The sequence below is a fragment of the Cricetulus griseus genome, chromosome 8 (genome assembly GCF_003668045.3).
Source record: "Cricetulus griseus strain 17A/GY chromosome 8, alternate assembly CriGri-PICRH-1.0, whole genome shotgun sequence".
NCBI lineage: Eukaryota > Metazoa > Chordata > Mammalia > Rodentia > Cricetidae > Cricetulus > Cricetulus griseus.
In genome coordinates this window covers 81,292,171-81,309,603 of record NC_048601.1, presented here as the reverse complement: position 1 = coordinate 81,309,603, position 17,433 = coordinate 81,292,171, and the positions used below count along the sequence as shown (strand labels likewise).

General features: G+C 37.2%; 1 protein-coding gene across 3 annotated transcripts in view; it reads left to right on the top strand.

The window, feature by feature from the left end:
• Positions 1-17,433, top strand: part of Ccser1 (coiled-coil serine rich protein 1) — a 978,554-nt gene that overhangs the window by 118,348 nt on the left and 842,773 nt on the right. For all 3 annotated transcript variants that reach the window (XM_035448756.1, XM_035448755.1, XM_035448758.1), the window contains exon 4: positions 8,610-8,730. In XM_035448756.1, coding sequence (XP_035304647.1) covers positions 8,610-8,730 — 121 coding nt within the window. The remainder of the gene's footprint in view (positions 1-8,609; positions 8,731-17,433) is intronic.

Here is a 17,433-nt window from a genome sequence, read left to right as displayed (position 1 = left end):
ATGATATGCTTAAATAACTCCAGTGACTACTCATTGACTGATTATATATTTGATGTTGTGCAAAACAGAGACCAAATACCTGTGTTTTTTTTCAGATCTTTCTAGAATATAGGAAATTATTTGTTAAAATATTTGTTCTTACTATAAATTGGGTGATGCAACTATTACTGTGTGGCTGGTAAAAATCAAATAACACAGATAGAGACATGGCTCAGTAGTTAATAGTACTTTCTGCTTTTACAGAAGACAAGGGCTTGGTTCTCAGCACCCATATCAGTACAGCTCACAATAGCTTTTAACTCCAACTCAGGCATCTACATCTCAATATAGAAACAATTTGCAAGGCATGTTACACAAGCAGTAGTCAATGTCCTCAAGGGAGGGAGGCCGAACCAAAATTCACCCAGGTCCACATACATAACATAAACAATAATTGAAAAGATCAAATACCAAAATTTTCTGAAAGGAGCAAGGACTTTATTCTTCACTGCAACGTCTTCAGAGGCTAGAAGCTGGTTCAAGGACAGAGTTAATTATATGATTTTGAGTATATTGTTTATGCCATTAAATTACATGGAATAAATATTAAAGTAACCAATTGGATTATGCACACCATGAAAATTAAGTATTAAATCTTGAGACCGGGAATGTCTTTATGATTGAGTTCTTATCTATCATAGGTTGCCATCCTCAGTACTGCAAAGAAAACACAAAGGAAAGAAAAAACAATACTGAGAAGTTGGATGGTTGTTTTGTTACTGTTATGATTTGTGTAGTAACCATAATTAGTACAAGCAAACACCTAACAAAATACATAGAAGAACTAGACGACTGGAAAGTGAAAGATGGAAAATACTCAGAAAGCTGCTGTGCTGGAAGGATTTTGTCTGCTAGTATCTTTAATGAAATTTATACTCTAGTTGTTTTATTTACATCTAATTATGTATAAGATTTCTTTTATTGTAAGTTTTAAAATATAGCCTTTAGGGGTGGAGAGATGGCTCAGAGGTTAAGAGCACTGACTACTCTTCCAGAGGTCCTGAGTTCAATTCCCAGCAACCACACGGTAGCTCACAACCATCCATTATGAGATCTGGTGCCCTCTTCTGGTGTGCATATATACATGGAAGCAGAATGTTGTATACATAATAAATAATAAAAATCTTTAAAAAATAGCTTTTAAAGGATTATCATGTTTATCACTTGGTGATATTTATTTCTGTTTCTTTGACAAATCCAAATATTAAGTATTTTTAATGATGTGTAGTTTTGACAGACTTCTTCAAGAAAAGACAGGAACAATGCATTTTGGTTCGGCCTCCCTCCCTTGAGGACATTGACTACTGCTTGTGTAACATGCCTTGCAAATTGTTTCTATATTGAGATGTCAAGCTCCTTTCTTTACTCCTACATTTGTGTGTTCTCAATTGTAGGATATCTGAAATCTTAGGTTAAACTTTATTTAGATAATATAGGACTTGTCACAAATGTTTACTAACAATGGGTAACAACTGTGATTTCATTGCATGCCTGGAAAATTCATAGTGTTTTCCTGAGTGCTAGAAGTGATGCGTGTTTATAGATTCTGCAGCAGAATCACTGCAAGGATTGCTCCAGGGCTGCTTCTAAATTTGAGATGACAAACCCAAATGGTTGAGCCAGCACATTTACTAGACTTCTTTTTGTTATAGTTGTCTTAGGTGAATATTCTCACTGTCATATGTCTATACATGTAAATGCAAAGTGCACACATGGAATATACAGGATCAAAAAGCTTTTATTATTTCTTATTCCCGTAGTGTTGACCATGAATGCTATATAAAAAATTATCTCTGCCTTGAAATTAGTACTTTTTGTTACATTTGCATCAAGATTTCTTTTCCAGCATCAGACAGTAACAGATTCAGTGAGGAGCTGTCCTCGACTGGGGTTATATGTATATATGTACCTATGTATGTATGTTGTTAATGAGTGTTCTCTACAATGCCTTTTTTTCCTGTGTGGGTTTTTTCTATACTTTTATTGTAAATGTATTCCTCTTACACACAGTATGTCCTGATCACAGTATCCTTTATCTCCACTTCTGTCAGCTCCAACTGCCATGTCCCTCTCTGCCATAACCACTTCACTTCAGTTTCCCTTCAGAAAACAACATGTATCCAAGAGACAACAACTAAACAAAAAACAAAAAACAAAACAAGACTCGGCAAGGCAAGGCAAAAGCCCACATATGGAGTATGGAAAAGGCCACCCAATAGGAGGAAAAGAGCCCCAAGAGCCGGAAAAAGAGTTAGAGACATATATGCTTCCAGTATTAGGAGTCCTACAAAAAAAATACCAAGGTAACAGCCATGACATAGACTCCAAGGACCTGGTGCAGACTCATGCAGATGCTTTTAGTAGCTGTGTGCCCTCCTTAGGTGATTTAGTAGACCATGTTCCCCTGGTATCCTCTATTCCCTGTAACTCCTGTAATCACCCCCTTCTGTACAGTTCCCTGATCTCCAAGGGGAGGGGTCCGATGGAGGCCTCCACTTTAGACTCTCCCTCCACTTAATGACTGGTTGTGGGTCTTTTGCACCCACTTCCATCTGTTGCCAAAGAAGCCTTTCTGATGACATCTAGACAAGATACCAATCTATGAGTGCTGAGGATAAGGAAAAGCTGTCAGGCTGACCAACCTGCAAATACCCAGGCCCAGAACCAGAGTTGTATGTTGGTTCACTCCAATATCCACCTCATTTATGATCTCCTGGAGCAGGTAAAGGGAACAGTCTTGCAGACCCATAGCTGCAGGATTTCTACAGCACAGGGCAATAGCAAAATAACTAAGAGGAGTTCCAGTGATGGCCCAGCATCAATACTGCTGCAGAAACCTTGAACCAGACCAATGACTGAATTGAGCACCTACAAGTAAAGATGTATGGGCAAAAGAGTTTACTGTGTGACTCAGTATGTCACACAACAGCTTCCATGATGACATTTTTTTCTCCCTTTTTTTTTTCTTCAATATCTTTGTTCAAAGATTTGAAGTTCTTATCATACAATCTTTCACTCTCTGGCCTATAAGTACACGATATTTTATATTATTTGAGGCTATTGTGAAAGATATTGTTTCCCTGATATCTTCCTCAGCCCATTTGTCATTTGTATATAAGAGAGCTACTGATTTTTTTTAAATTTTAACTAATCTTGTACCCAGCCACTTTGCTGTGTTTATCAACTGTAGGAGTTCTGTAGTGGAATTTTTAGGGTCACTTATGTATATTATCATATCATCTAGGAATAACAATACTTTGACTTCTTCCTTTATAATTTTTATCCCCCTAGATCTCATTCGGTTGTCTCACTGTTCTAGCTAGAACTTTAAGTACTATATTGAATAGATATGAAGAGAGTGGACAATCTTGTCTTGTTCCTGATTTAGTGGAATTGATTTTGCGTTTCTCTCCTTTCAATTTGATGTTGTCTATAGGCTAGATGTAAATTGCCTTTATTGTATTTAGGTATGTTCCTCATATCCCTAATCTCTCCAGGACTTTTATCATGAATGGGTGTTGGATTTTGTCAAAGGCTTTTCAGGATCTAATGAGATGATCGTGGTATTTTTTATTTTTCTTTCAGTTTGTTTTTTATGGTAGATTACATTGACAGGTTTCATATGTTGAACCATTCCTCCATGTTTGGGATGAAGCCTACTTGGTCATGGTAGATGGTCTTTTTAATGTGTTCTTGGATTCAGTTTGTCAGTGCTTTATTGAGTATTTTTGCATTTATATTCATAAGGGAAACTAGTCTGTCCCTCTCTTAGTTGATTCTTTATGTGGTTTGGGTATCATGGTAACTGTGACCTCATAAAGTGAATTTGGCAATGTTAATTCTGTTTCTGTTAAGTGAAATAATTTGGAGAGTATTGGTGTTAATTTTTCTTAGAAATCTGATACAATTTTGAGGTAAAACTGTCTCACCCTGTTATTTATTTATTTATTGGTTGGGAGAATTTTAATGACTGCTTCTATTTATTTAATGGTTATAGGCATTCAAGGTCATCTTTAATAACTTAGGGAGTTTGAGGCCAGATTGAGACACATGGATTCCTGTCCATAAATAAGCAAATCAGAACATATGTACATACTGTTCAATTTATCCAGTAGACAAAAGTTGAGGACTTGGAATTTATTTTTTTAAAAAAATTAAATTACAAACAAGCTTATTTTACATGTGATTCCCAGTTCCCTTTCCCTCCCCTCCTTCCCTGCCTCCACCAGCGACCCCCTATCCCATCCCCTTTCTTGCTCCCCAGAGAGGGTGGGGACTTCTATGGGGGATCTTCAAAGTCTGTCATATCATTTGGAGCAGGGCCTAAGCCTCCCGCCATGTGTCTAGGCAGAGAGAATATCCCTCTATGGGGAATGGACTCCAAAGTCCCATGCTAGGGATCCACTACCAGAGGCCCCATAGATTGCCCATGCCTCCTAACTGACACCCACTTTCAGGGAGTCTGTGTTGGTCCTATGCTGATTTCCCAGCTTTCAGTTGGGGGTCCATGAGCTCCCCCTTATTCAGATCAGCTGTTTCATATATAGCCACTGTATTCTTGAGTACAGAGTCATGATGGCAGAAGAAACAACTGCACCAGTTACAGGTTACTTTATAGTTCATATCATATCATCCTTGGCTATTTGTTCTCTGTGCAATAATATATGAAGTCATTTCAAAGGGAGAACTTAGCACCATTATCAGAGTGCTGGCCTTTGTTAGTAGGTGAAGCACATGGAGATTTGGGACACCTCCTCAGTCGTGTCTTCCCTCACAAAGAACCAAATGCAGACTGGAAGAACATATAAGACATGTTTTAATGGAGGAAAGAAATGGTACTCCTCAGAGCATCAAGTTGGGCACAGTAGAAGAGAGCCAAAAATCTGTTGCTCTGAGTCTGCTGATGGGAGCCACTGTGGATAAGAACATGGAAACCATTCTGCTCAAACATCTTGAGCAGTGGTCTTCAAAACTGTGCCTTCCTAATGCCAACCACTTTCTGTTGTTTAGCCTTATGATTACTTAAAGCCTATTGTGTGTGAATCCATAAATAATTTCAGTTATCTCTTCTAAGCACATTTAAATTTTCTTAACCTTAAGTATTAATTTGTAAGACATATCAGAAATACCAGATAAGTTTTATTATTAGATGTAAATTGTCCTGATACCACCAACATCCATGTTGTTTTATAAAGTTCTTTAAGTGAAAAAATCCATTAGTTATCTTCTATAAAATCATATGATTTACCCCATAAATATTTGGAATTTTTATGAACATTCATATTAATTTGTATCATTAAGGTATACTTTAATAAAAATGTGCTTTTCCATTTACTGATATTCATTTATTCTGAAAAGTTTTCCCCTATACTTTTCTGGGTGATAAAATTCAAGATAATTTACAACTGGTATGCAAATTCAATTCCAACATAGCAGAGCTTACATCATGATCAGTACAAGATACTGATCTGCATTTTAAGAATTTACTTGGGTTTGGAAGAATGTCTTTTGCTGGAATATTGTTATCATATTAATATCCATTGCTCCATTTGTCTTGGGGACACTTCCTGCCAGTGATGGCTGCTAAGGACTCTGTTATTTCTCAATTTCTGCCTTTGGAGCAGAGTGGGTTTATTTTCTGTTTTGAAATGTTATTGTTTCTCTATTTGAATTAGTCACACTAATTTTGTGTAGCATGATAAATGAAATTTAAGGGTACTTGTGTTAGCTAGTTTTAATCAACTTGTCACAAACCATAGTTACCTGGGAATCATCAGCCTCAGTTGAAGGTTTGCTTCCACATGCCTGTTGTGTAGGGCATGCCAGTGGGGCATTGTCTTGATTTCTAATAGATAGATGCTCAATATGGGCAGTACCACTAATTGGCAGGTAGCCATGGGTTGTATAAGAGAGTGCTAAGCAAGCCACAGACACAAGTCAATATGTAGTGGTCTTCCATTGTATCTAATTCCATTTCCAGAGACCTGCCTCCATGCTCTCTGTTTCAGTTTCTGCCTTGGCTTCCCTAAATGATGGATGGTAACCTGTAATTCTAATAAACACTTTCCTCCATATGTTGGTTTGGCTTCGTTGTAATAACCAAGAACCAAATCGTGCAATACTAAAAGCTGAGTGTAGTTTAATTTCTTTTAAATACCAAGGTTCTGTTATTTATGTGACACTTTCAGACAGTATTTTAAGGAGAAAGTGAAGAAACTTGCACTTGGTTTCTGTTAGTTTCTCTTTGGGATCATGCTATTGGCTGACTTGCATTTCCTTGTTCTTTCTGTGACACTTTCACTGTCTTGTATTCCCTTTCTTATTTGCTTTTTTGCTACACTGAGTAAGAGGCCAATTTGTGCTGTCATCACTTAGTTGTTGAAATGAATATTTGTATCAGTTGAGTAACAGCATTTACATTCAATTCAAATATCCTTCCAGTTCTATCAGTATTCACTTCTGCCCCATACTTTTATTTTCCTGGCAAATCTATCCCTGTAGATTATCTGGATTTGGAAAAGGCTGCATAGTCCATTCTTGGCTTGTGGTCACTTGCAGGTACCCAATGATCAGCAATCATCAGATTCTGAAAAATTTTACACGTTTGCCACTGATTATGATCTGAATCTACATAGTGGATTGTAGACTGAAGAGAATTAGGGACTGTTATATTTCATACAATTAAAGTTGATACACCATCTTAGCAGTAATTGAACAGTGCTTTTGGGGTGATTGGTGTTATTCGAGTAAGATTAAAAATAATTTGTATAAATTAGAGTCACATAAATGAGGACTATGTACATACAGATTTAACTAAAATATCAGGAACACATAGGTGAAAGATATATAATGTAATTGTATTATATTGAATAATAACTTTAATTGAATGTAAGGCAGAACTCTATGATGTCACATGGTTGTTCCTGGAAAGCGGAGCCTTGATTTTCTCTCACAGGAAGGAAGCAAATTCTTATAACATCCTTGCATTCACTTTTTTTCTGGCTGCTCAGACAAAATACCCTGGCCTTGTCAGCTTCAGGAGGGAAAAGTTTATTTAGTTCCAACGATCATTGCATGGTCCACAACAGCCTGAGCATGAGGCCATGCTGTTTCCACTGTCAAGAAACAGAGAGAAATAGATGAAGTCTTATGTTCATCTCACTTTCTCCTTTGTGTGTAGTCCAGAACTCTAGCCATGGGATGGTGCTGCCATATTCAGGGTGGGTCTTCCCACCTCAGTTCATCTGATAATGAAATCCTAGCAGGCATGTTCAGAGGCTTGTCTGCTACAGGATTCTGGATCTTGTCAAGTTGGCAGGCAATGCCAGTCACCACAACCCTGATTGGATTTGTCAGTGGATTACTTCCACACAGACTTCTCTTTTTAAATAGACAAACAGGTTATTGGGTACATTTCAAGATGAGGTACAGGAGGTAGTATCTGGAATGCCACCTACCCCAGGTCTTTCCTTGAGCCACAGTGCTTGGCTCATGGAAACTTTCGATAGGAGTGCAGCCAGATTAGTACATTAACATTTGCCATTTGAGGCCTTAAGAGGAGATCTGCATCGAGCTCACCTACCCAGATTTACAACCTACATAACTTTGAGACAATGAGTGTTATTTTAAACAGAGCTTGTGTGGATTTGTTATGCAGCAATATAGTTTTCATAGAATATGAAACATAAATGGGAAAACTTGTGAAATCAAGTGTTTAATGGGTGTGGGGCCAATTGAAGCATCTGTTTAGGGGAAAGGAAAGCAGTTGGGACAGAGAACTGTTCACTGGTATCTATTATTGAGAATACAGTCTGCTACATATGCTAAGAACAATTATAGCTCCGAGAAGACTTTCAAGAACAAATCTCTATTTGTAATCAACCAAAAAATGCAAGGATCTTTATAGCCAATCAAAACAGCCCCCAACTAGAACTGTGTCTATTGCTACTTAAAGAATAAAAACAAGTTAGTTTATTTATCCAAGGGAAAGGTACACTGTCACAATAAACCAACAGTACATTTTGTGGATGGATCTTAGAAATTCATATGGAACAAAGTAAGCCATCCTTTTAAGAATGATCACAAAGCTTATGACTTCATACAGAAAGCTCAGAAATGCAGCCTCTTCATGGTAACATTGTGATAGCCATTGGTGAATTTGGGGCTGTATCAAGACACAAAGGAGACCACAGGTGTTTAGATACATGGTAATGTATGATTTTCCTAAGATTGGTCTTGATGAAGCAAGTGAATTCTCCTTGTGAAGATTTATGAACTACACATGCCATAACATACACTTGTTATTTTCCATTCAACAAACAGCTTGTCTTTTGGCTGCTAAATGTTAGGGATACCTTTTTTCCCCACTGTGATTATAGAGCCAAGTAAAATTGCATAGGGTTGTACAGCTAGTTAGTGAAAAATACTGTGCAAAAGAAAACTAAGGAAAACTTAATGTTTTTTTTTTAAATATTCCTGACCTTAACTGAAAATATAAAAATGAAATGAGGAACATGAGAACAGACAATGAGTGATTTTAACATTGATAATTAATTTTTTTCAAACCACAGTTTGCCGGGAAGATTCGTGCCACTCTTTAATGTCATGTGCAGCTGTCCTTCTTAGCCCTGTGGACCCAACAAGAGAAATGAAGAAGCTAGAAGAACCAAAGTGTCCTGAGCCTTCAAAACAGTAAGTTGTCATTTAAGACTTTAGGCTGTGAGATATCTTCCAAGTACCTCAAAGTATAGTTAGCAGCCCGGACACCCCAGCATCTGATGAAAGTGACAGTTTACAGATGGGTAGAAATTTGTTTTGTTCACTGTTAATGCATTTCAACAACTCGTTGCCACCTGCTGCTTTGGGTATCTGACTTGTGTCACTTAAGTTTCATTTTGGTGTCTTGTTGTAGGCCATGGGTCAGCAACCTGAGAAGTTAACACTGTGTCTGTGTGCATGCTGGTCCTGGGTCAATGATTTAAGAATTGCAGGATTGTAATATAAAATGCAACCAGTTTGTATTTTTGTTTGTTGTTTTCTATGTAAATGTGTGTGTGCCCCTGTATGGATGAGCCTGCAGGGGCCAGAAGAGATCCCCTGGTGGTCTTCAGCTGAAGATGTGGGTGCTGGGAAATGAGCCTAGGTCTTCTGGAAGAAAAGGCAGGCACTCAACTGCTGAGGCCTTTCTCCACCTGTGAAGTCAGTTCTTAATATAAGCTTAGTTTAAAGTTGGCTTAGGTTTTGCAAGGAGCACAGGCTACTACAAGTTTACACTATTGAAGTTTGTTGCATTACATGATATTGCCTGGTAAGAAGCCTAGAGGTTTGCTAACAATGAGTTGTTTTGCCTTCCTTAATCTGTGTTCTGGTTGCCATGTACATATTTATTTTATCAGAAATTGGCAAGGTGGAAGATGATACAGTCATGCATTTTTCCAAATATGTGTGTTTGCTCAAAAAGAATATTTAAAGTGTAAATCATACACTTATCGTTTATATATTTTCCTTTAAACAACACTGGCTCCCACTGAAAGCTAAATTTGATTTTACACACTAAATGAAAGACTTTATCCTCATAATTGCTAAAGGTGGATTAAATTCATAATAACAAATATACATAGACATTAAACATGAAATCATAGATATTTTTAATGAAATATTCAATTAATGAGATGGACAATTTGGTGTCGATTTTCCAGAGAAGATATGACTGTGCATAATATAAGGTCCCTGAATGAAGAACATATGACAAGTGATCGATATTGTAATATGTGACCGTGTAAAGCAGGTAGTAATTATGTGTGATAGTATGAGATATATAACTTGTGGTGATATCTGATGATTTATGCTATGTGATGAGATGTGTTATGTGACTTTTGATGATAGGGGCTGCAAGGTGATATGGGATGGTGTATGATGTATGCTGCCCCGTGGTGTGATTGAAATGTGGAAATACGTGTTGATGCATGTTTGTTGATGTGTGATATATGGTGCTGTGTGATCTGTAGTTCTATGTGATATGTATGTCATATGATATGTGATGATAGATTATATGAAGTTCTGTGTGATATATGGTGGCAAGTGATATGGGGTGCTGTGTAATATGTATTGTATGCTATGTTATATGGTGTTGTGTAGTAACATGTGGGGTGATACGTGGTAATGTGTAACATGTGATATGTAATGTGTCGTGAGTGCTATGTGATATGCAGTGGTGTGTGACATGTGGTGAATTGAGGCACTTTGTGTTGTGGGATGGAGTGTGAAAGGTGATATGAATTGGATGTTTCCTATATTTGTTAATGGCCCATCACATTCTCCAGTCTTAGCATATGCCAACCACACCTGCTTGTTGCACTGCTTTGTATTTGCTTGCTTTTTGCCTGTTTTTCTACCTGATGGTATGCTCCTAAGGCAGTTTCCTGCTACATGATCCTATTTGATACTCTTTGTGAAATTAATTAGGAAAATCTCTTAATGTTGCATTTAATAATACTGAATCAAATGGAGCAACGCATGTATTTGATTGTGTGAAAATTTTCACTATTAATATTCTCATTATAGAGGAAAGAAATAACAAGCAATTCAGAAAGTAGTGGTTGTAATTCAGTTTTAATGCAATCTGAAAGTGAAAACCATTTAACTGCCCATAATGTAGTTTAAGTTTTAGGAGCCCATAGTCATCTTTTGTCTAATAGGAAGAAAATTACTTCTCATATTTGCCCAGTGAGTTACTTTAGAAAGCTCAAATGTATTCTGCAGTGTGTTTGTAAGTTTACTTAAGTCCCCATACAGTTTTAACTTGAATCTTAAACTTATAGATTATATTTCAAGAACTTAGAACAAAGCTGATTAATAGCTAATTACCTACATGTCTTTCCCCCTGGTCTTTAGCTGATTCAAGTCTTATTTCTTATTTTGGGGTGTGTGTGTGTGTGTGTGTGTGTGTGTGTGTGTGTGTGTGTGTGTGTGTGTGTGTGTGTGGTGTTACAAGCTATCACTACCATCCTTTTCTTTCTGCTCAGTCTGAGACTCCTGTTGTCTTAGGATCCACATTCTTATTTAAATGTTCTTTGCCAACTGGTGTTTGTTTTTCTGCATCATAGACTGGTTAAATCTGTTTTACTTGTGGACATTTACCTATTTGTACTTCAGTTTCTCCATCTGTCAGTTATGGTGACATCTTGACCCTCACTATGAGGGTGTGGTGTTTTACTCCACAAAAAAGATAGCTCTTCTGCCATTGCCTCAGGTTCACCAGCTAGCATTGTGGATGACCCTGTATATGGATGTCTAATGCTGAAAGGTGCTGCTGAGACAGCTCTCCAGGTGTCCTGCCAGAATCCCCAGCTGTGTCAAAAGTAAATGAGTAACTAGTTCTTTTTTTAAAGCCATATATAAAATACCTTCTCTTTTATGTGATGCCACATGATTTTTTTCTTGAAATTGTGGTTTCCCTTCATCATAACATACCTTCAGTACAATATCAGTTGTTTCATTAACACTTGCAGTATATTTTTTAGCAGTTGACCCAGTAGGCATAAGTATCTCATATGTTTTGCTAACACTAATCATCAATTGTGAGCCTAAGGATGCTATTCAGATATTTTCTAACATGTATTTTCCATTTTTAAACTATGCAGGTATCAATCAAGACACAATTATATAACACACCTTTATATAACACAGCCATATTTTGAAAATTTAACAACTGCTGTAAGCAGATGAATGAGCACCACATAAGCACAAGATTATTAACTGAAAATTCTTGATTGTCAATGAGGGCTTCCCTAAACAAATTGGCTTCGGCTAAACCAAAAGTAGTAACGGTGACTGGCTCATGTTACTAAAACATAGTGGGTAGAAATTACTGATACACTCATGTGGGATTTCAGACAGAGCAGCCAAAGACCATTCTGTTTGCATCCCTGGACATCACTTGACTGTCTGCATTTCTCATTTCCTAGCTCTAGCATTCCTAAAATGTTTCAGAATCTCAGCAGCAATTGGGGCAGATGTTCATCTTCCCAACATGCCCAGTAGTGAGAAACAGTTACTCTTAAATGGAAGCAAGTATAGATTTCAGTGCCATGGGTTTGGATTGTTTGGAATAGCCATTCTGACACAATGCTGATCACAGAAATTTTAATGCATTGGATTCCATGTGAAGCCTAGGAGACTGGGTTACATTGACAGTAAAAAGGATACTTGAAATGTTGAGAATATTAATAAACGTAAAATAATGTATCAAGATAGAATTCAAAGTAATAATGCATGCTTAATTTAGTTTATAATTTTACTTTGAATGGTAGAATTTTTATTATATTAAATTAAAAATATTGAAATATTAGGTGCAATGTGCATATCTTTTTTTCCAATAAATTTTATCGACATGTTGTATTTTATGTTGTTTGAGCTAGTTGCTGTGCTTCTGGGAAATTGTATATATAATATCCTTACTCTTGATTTGTTTGTTTTGTTTTCATTTATCTCATAGTTCAATGCCTGAAATATAATAATGTAAGAGAGAAACAAGAGTATATAGCTTTTGAAATATTTTCACAGCAAATATATTAGCTAAGAAACCTTGCCACATATTTTAGAGGTAAGGCTGCTAGAGCCAGTTAATATATTTTTATTTTCCATAAGTAAAAAATATGCACAAATATTAGCTCCCAATATAATACTGAACTATTTCAATTCTGTCACTGAGAAGCAAGCCTTGCATGCCTGCTATCACTTTAATTCCAGGTGGGATTACTTCTTTAAGTACTTCATCCTTCTGATCGTGCAGGCTTCTCATATAAATTCATACACCTCTGAATGTCTGAAGTAGAATTATAGTGACATAATTTAAAACCCAGGAAGTCTCTCGCTAAGCAGAACTGGAATAATTTTCTCCATAGATTTGCTTCAGAATATATAAGGTTATACTTAAGAAAGAAGCTATGAGAATATCTTTTGGTAATGTTATAAACTAAGTAGATCTTAAAAATCTCTATTCTGGTAAATAACACTATAAAACTAACATATGCCCTCTATCCAGTATGAGTATAGTTTGTTGCATAAGCATTTGTTTATTTAACACTGTGTGTGGTTTGGAGCTGATTCAGAATTTTGGTCTTGATTATATTATCATGTTAAGGCATATATTACATAATTTTGCAAGGCCTGAAACATTTCATGACAGAGATAGTTGTATACCCATGTGTGATAGTTACACATTGACTTTGAAAGGCTTTTATTAAATGGATACTTTATCTGCAGTCAGGATTATCTTAGTGTAGGATGTCCTGTTTAGAGAAAAATGACAAGAAGAAACTGTCCTTTGTAAGCAGGCAAGGCTCATTCTGTGCATTATGGTAGAAGAGTACAGAGCTTTGCTTTTGTTTACAGATCATCTTAATAAAGTGAATAAAGTTGTGGATTTGACTTCTTCTCTCAGTCTTCTCACAGGCATCTCAATAGAATATGGAAGAGATACATTTGCTAGGAAACAGAAAAAATCATCTTGGACAGGTGGCTCTCACCTGTGAGCTCAGCACGAGTGAAAACTGTTCAGAGTTTGAGGTCATCCTGGACTGCATAGTGGGGCCATTTCTCAAAAAAGGATAGTTATATAATCTAAATAGCACACAGTACTCAAATATTCAATCACCTAGAAGGCTGAGTTTGAAGCTTGAGAATGAAACATTTTATATTCACCAAAAATTATAGTATGAAATGTATGCTCACATTTACAGCTCTGCACAGCTTGCTATTCAAAACTGCACGTGTCCAGTAAACAGCATGAAAAAAAAAGAGCACTTTCTGAAATAGATATAATACTCAAGCTCTGAGGAGAAAGAACTCAGCTGCCACTGGTTCTGGTTTGACTTTGTGTTCCATTAGAAATCTGCTTGTAACAAATACAAATCTTCACTCCTGCTCAGAATCGGTGTCTGAAATGAAGGACCTCATCACCATTGTAAAGTTAGAAAGGGGAAGAAAATTAAATTATGGTATCACTTTTCTGTCCGTTTCCATATATTAATTTTATTTTATATCCAGAGTCTCGGGCTCCTGAAAAGGTATGATTTATGGCTTGGTTTATGGAAATGCAGCATTACTTAGTTCTGTGCCCCACTCTCTTGATCAAGGCCCCCTTACTTTCATTCACTTGTTTTGTCTTTGGAAAGGAGCACTGAGTTTCTTTGGAAATGTGTGGGGATGCTGATGTTCAGTACTGAAGTCTGGTTTGCAAAGCATCATCCACACCTGCCTATTTTATTTTTTGAAGCTATTTTCTAATAATGACATCCATAAAGTTGATGCATAAACTGTTTTGTTGGTTGGAGACATCACAGAATTATATTATCAACCTGTTTCCAACATCGTCATTTTAGGGTAGGGGAATATTTATTTGTGTTTCTAGATAGTTACTCACTTCCCAGCTCAAGTCCTTGAACACAGGTGGTGTCAGAGTGCCTGTTGTGCTCTGTGACACTGTGACACTGTGCTTAGGTCTGGAGGCTGTGTCTGATAAACCCGTGTTGCACCTGGTGAAATAACCAAAAAGACACACAGTGATCCTTTAATGTTAACAAGAATTTCAAGCTTACAGCAGTGACTGTAGTTGTAGGGAAGATGTATATCATTCTTTAAGGGCTCATGGTAAGTAGTTTTAGAATAACCAAAGAGGTCAGAAGAAATTATTTTAGAAAGAGACATTTTAGCTAAGATCTAAAGGATCTTAGTTAAATGGAAGAGCAAACGAAGAGTGTTCTAGCAGAGAAAAAGTCTGACTATATGTTTTGTAGTGGGATATATGGAGAAATTAAAAGAATGGCGAAGGGACTACAGGATAGCCAAGGCAAGAATGTGGAGCCCAGGTGACACAGTCAGACATATCCTGTGAAAGTCTCCTCTTTGTTATGGACAGCAGAGTGGGCATGACTGAAGTGCTGGTAGGCAGAAGATTACCTGGAGTAGACAGTATTTTCCCCAAACCTGGCTTAGGGATTCTATTCAGGGAGCTGAAATTTATCTGTGGTGTTATGGTGACACCAAAGAAACTTGAAAATCAGGCTTTCCTTGTCTTCCAGAGATCCAGTAAACTGGTCTCTGCACATCACTCAAGGGAGGGCATATTTCAGAGAGTATGGCCACTATGACAGGAACCTCCACAGGGCTGTTTGCTTTGAAGATGGTCAGTGTGAAAGGAGAGCTTAGTCACCCAAGGGAGAGAAACATAGTTGCTAAACTGAGAGTATCCCACAGGGTGGAAATGGAGTATCATTTATATTACTAATTTTTCCAATGTTAAAAATCCATATTACTATTGTCATTCTAAATATATAATGGATATATTCTAACAATTTTAGTGAATATTATGAATAGCACATTATAAGTGAGTGGCACACAGAACTCATAAAATCATACTTAGGATAAGATTCCCTATTAATCCCCATGATCAGTTTACAATGGAAATGCGCAAAAGAACATCCTGCTAAAGTCTTCATGTAAATCCCTTGACTCTTCATAACAGTTTTCCTTTATTTACTCTTCATCACTCAGTGCATAAAAACCTTCCATTGTAAGTAAAATATAATAGTAAGGCATGGAGAGTATGGACATCAGGATTTTACTGACTATGCACACTCTTCTCCATGCTGGTGTTTCAAAATGAACAGAAACATGTTTTTTATTATTAATTATTTTCTTAGTCCAAGTGCAGAAGCTGTTGTCAGAGAGATACAGGGGGAGATTTCTGTAGACAAAGTTCTCACCACACTGCGAATCTATTCACATTTGGGGAGAGAGCTGTAAGGAGGAGGGATTTTCTAATCACAGCTCAGAGAGAGTTCTGGGGGATCACTTTCCAACTTCTCTGCAGCTGAAAACACAAAAGGCAGATGCCAATTTCATGCCTGGATGCCTAAAGCAGACTTGCCTGATCTGAAGAGGGAGAAAGGCTGGCCTCTGCCAAAGCAGTTCCCTGCATGCAGAGTCCACCACAGAGAACAGGGTCCATGGTGAACTAAGTAGAGGAGAACAAAATACAAGCTGATGCTTCCTGGGTTTATTGCTGGGACACTGCAGCATGCTGGTTGCAAAAAAAAAAAAAAAAAAAAAAAAAAAAAAAAAAAAAACAAACTTATTGTCCACTCTGTGTGCATTTGCTAGTCTCGAAGCCAGACTGCCCTAAAACATCTCTCTCCCTACCACTAGAATACAGACCTTCGAGACTGAAGAAGTTCATTCTTCTCATCCTGGCTTTCTCCTGATGAAGCCTTAGAAGGATAACTTGGCAATTTTTGTCTTAAGTATGTGTTATGGTTCTGTAAAAGCAATCCTGAATTGTATATGCTCAACTCTTGACACATATGTCTTTTCATCAATATCTTTTAAAGGGTTGGATTCTTGCCTTGAGCTTGGCATTTGATAAGATTGTATTACATCCTTTCTCTAGCTGTGCTCCTTTGGTCATCACAAAGTTGAAGAAACTCAGTGTTCCACCCACCAATAGGGATTCCTCTGCTAACCACTGGGCCCTGAATTCCCTGCTAAGTGACCCTTGCAGTCACTCTGTGATCTGCCAGTTACTAGTAGATGGAAGATCTTAGAGAGGGATCTGGGGCATTCAAACTCAGGAAATGGAGACAGGGTTAGGTTATTTGGTCAATTAATGTGTACTGACTAATCAGCTGTGTGTGCAGAGATGGCCACTATGTCCTTCCATGTCATAGCCTCTTGGTCAGCTATTACAAGGTGTGGTCTCATTCACATGTAGTTTACAAAATTTTAAAAGACTAAAGGTAATTGACATAGGTTAGACGACTCCAAGGAAACCGTGTCTTCCAGGCACGGCAGGACTGATGTACTTATGGACTCACAGAGACTGTGGCTACACACACAAAACCTGCACAGGTTTAAGTCAAATGTAACCCCATCTGTAAAAAGGAGGAAGTGGGAACAAAGTCCCATCTCTAGTCAGGAAGCTTTTTGCAATTGATACCTGACAGGAAAAGGAAAACCCAGTTTCTCCCATAGAATATGACTGAGTATATCAAAGCACATCTCAGAGCTGACCCCACTCCCAGGAGTAGTTGACAACACAAAATAAACTCTGTGTTTTTGGAGGCTTTTATTTCATTTTGTATTGACAATTTTGTCATATTTTTATTTACTTTTTGTCAAGGGAGAGGACATGAATTTGGATGGGTAGGAAGTGGGGTGGATCTGAGAAAGTTGGGGAAGGGGCCATGATTTATTGTCTGAAAAAAATAACTAAATAAAAAAAATCCAGTGTTAAGAACCAGGAGATTTTAATCAATCAATCAAACAAACAAAAAATTATAAAAAGAACACTCTTGAGAGAAGCTTTTCTCTTGATTGATTGCATTGTTATTTTAT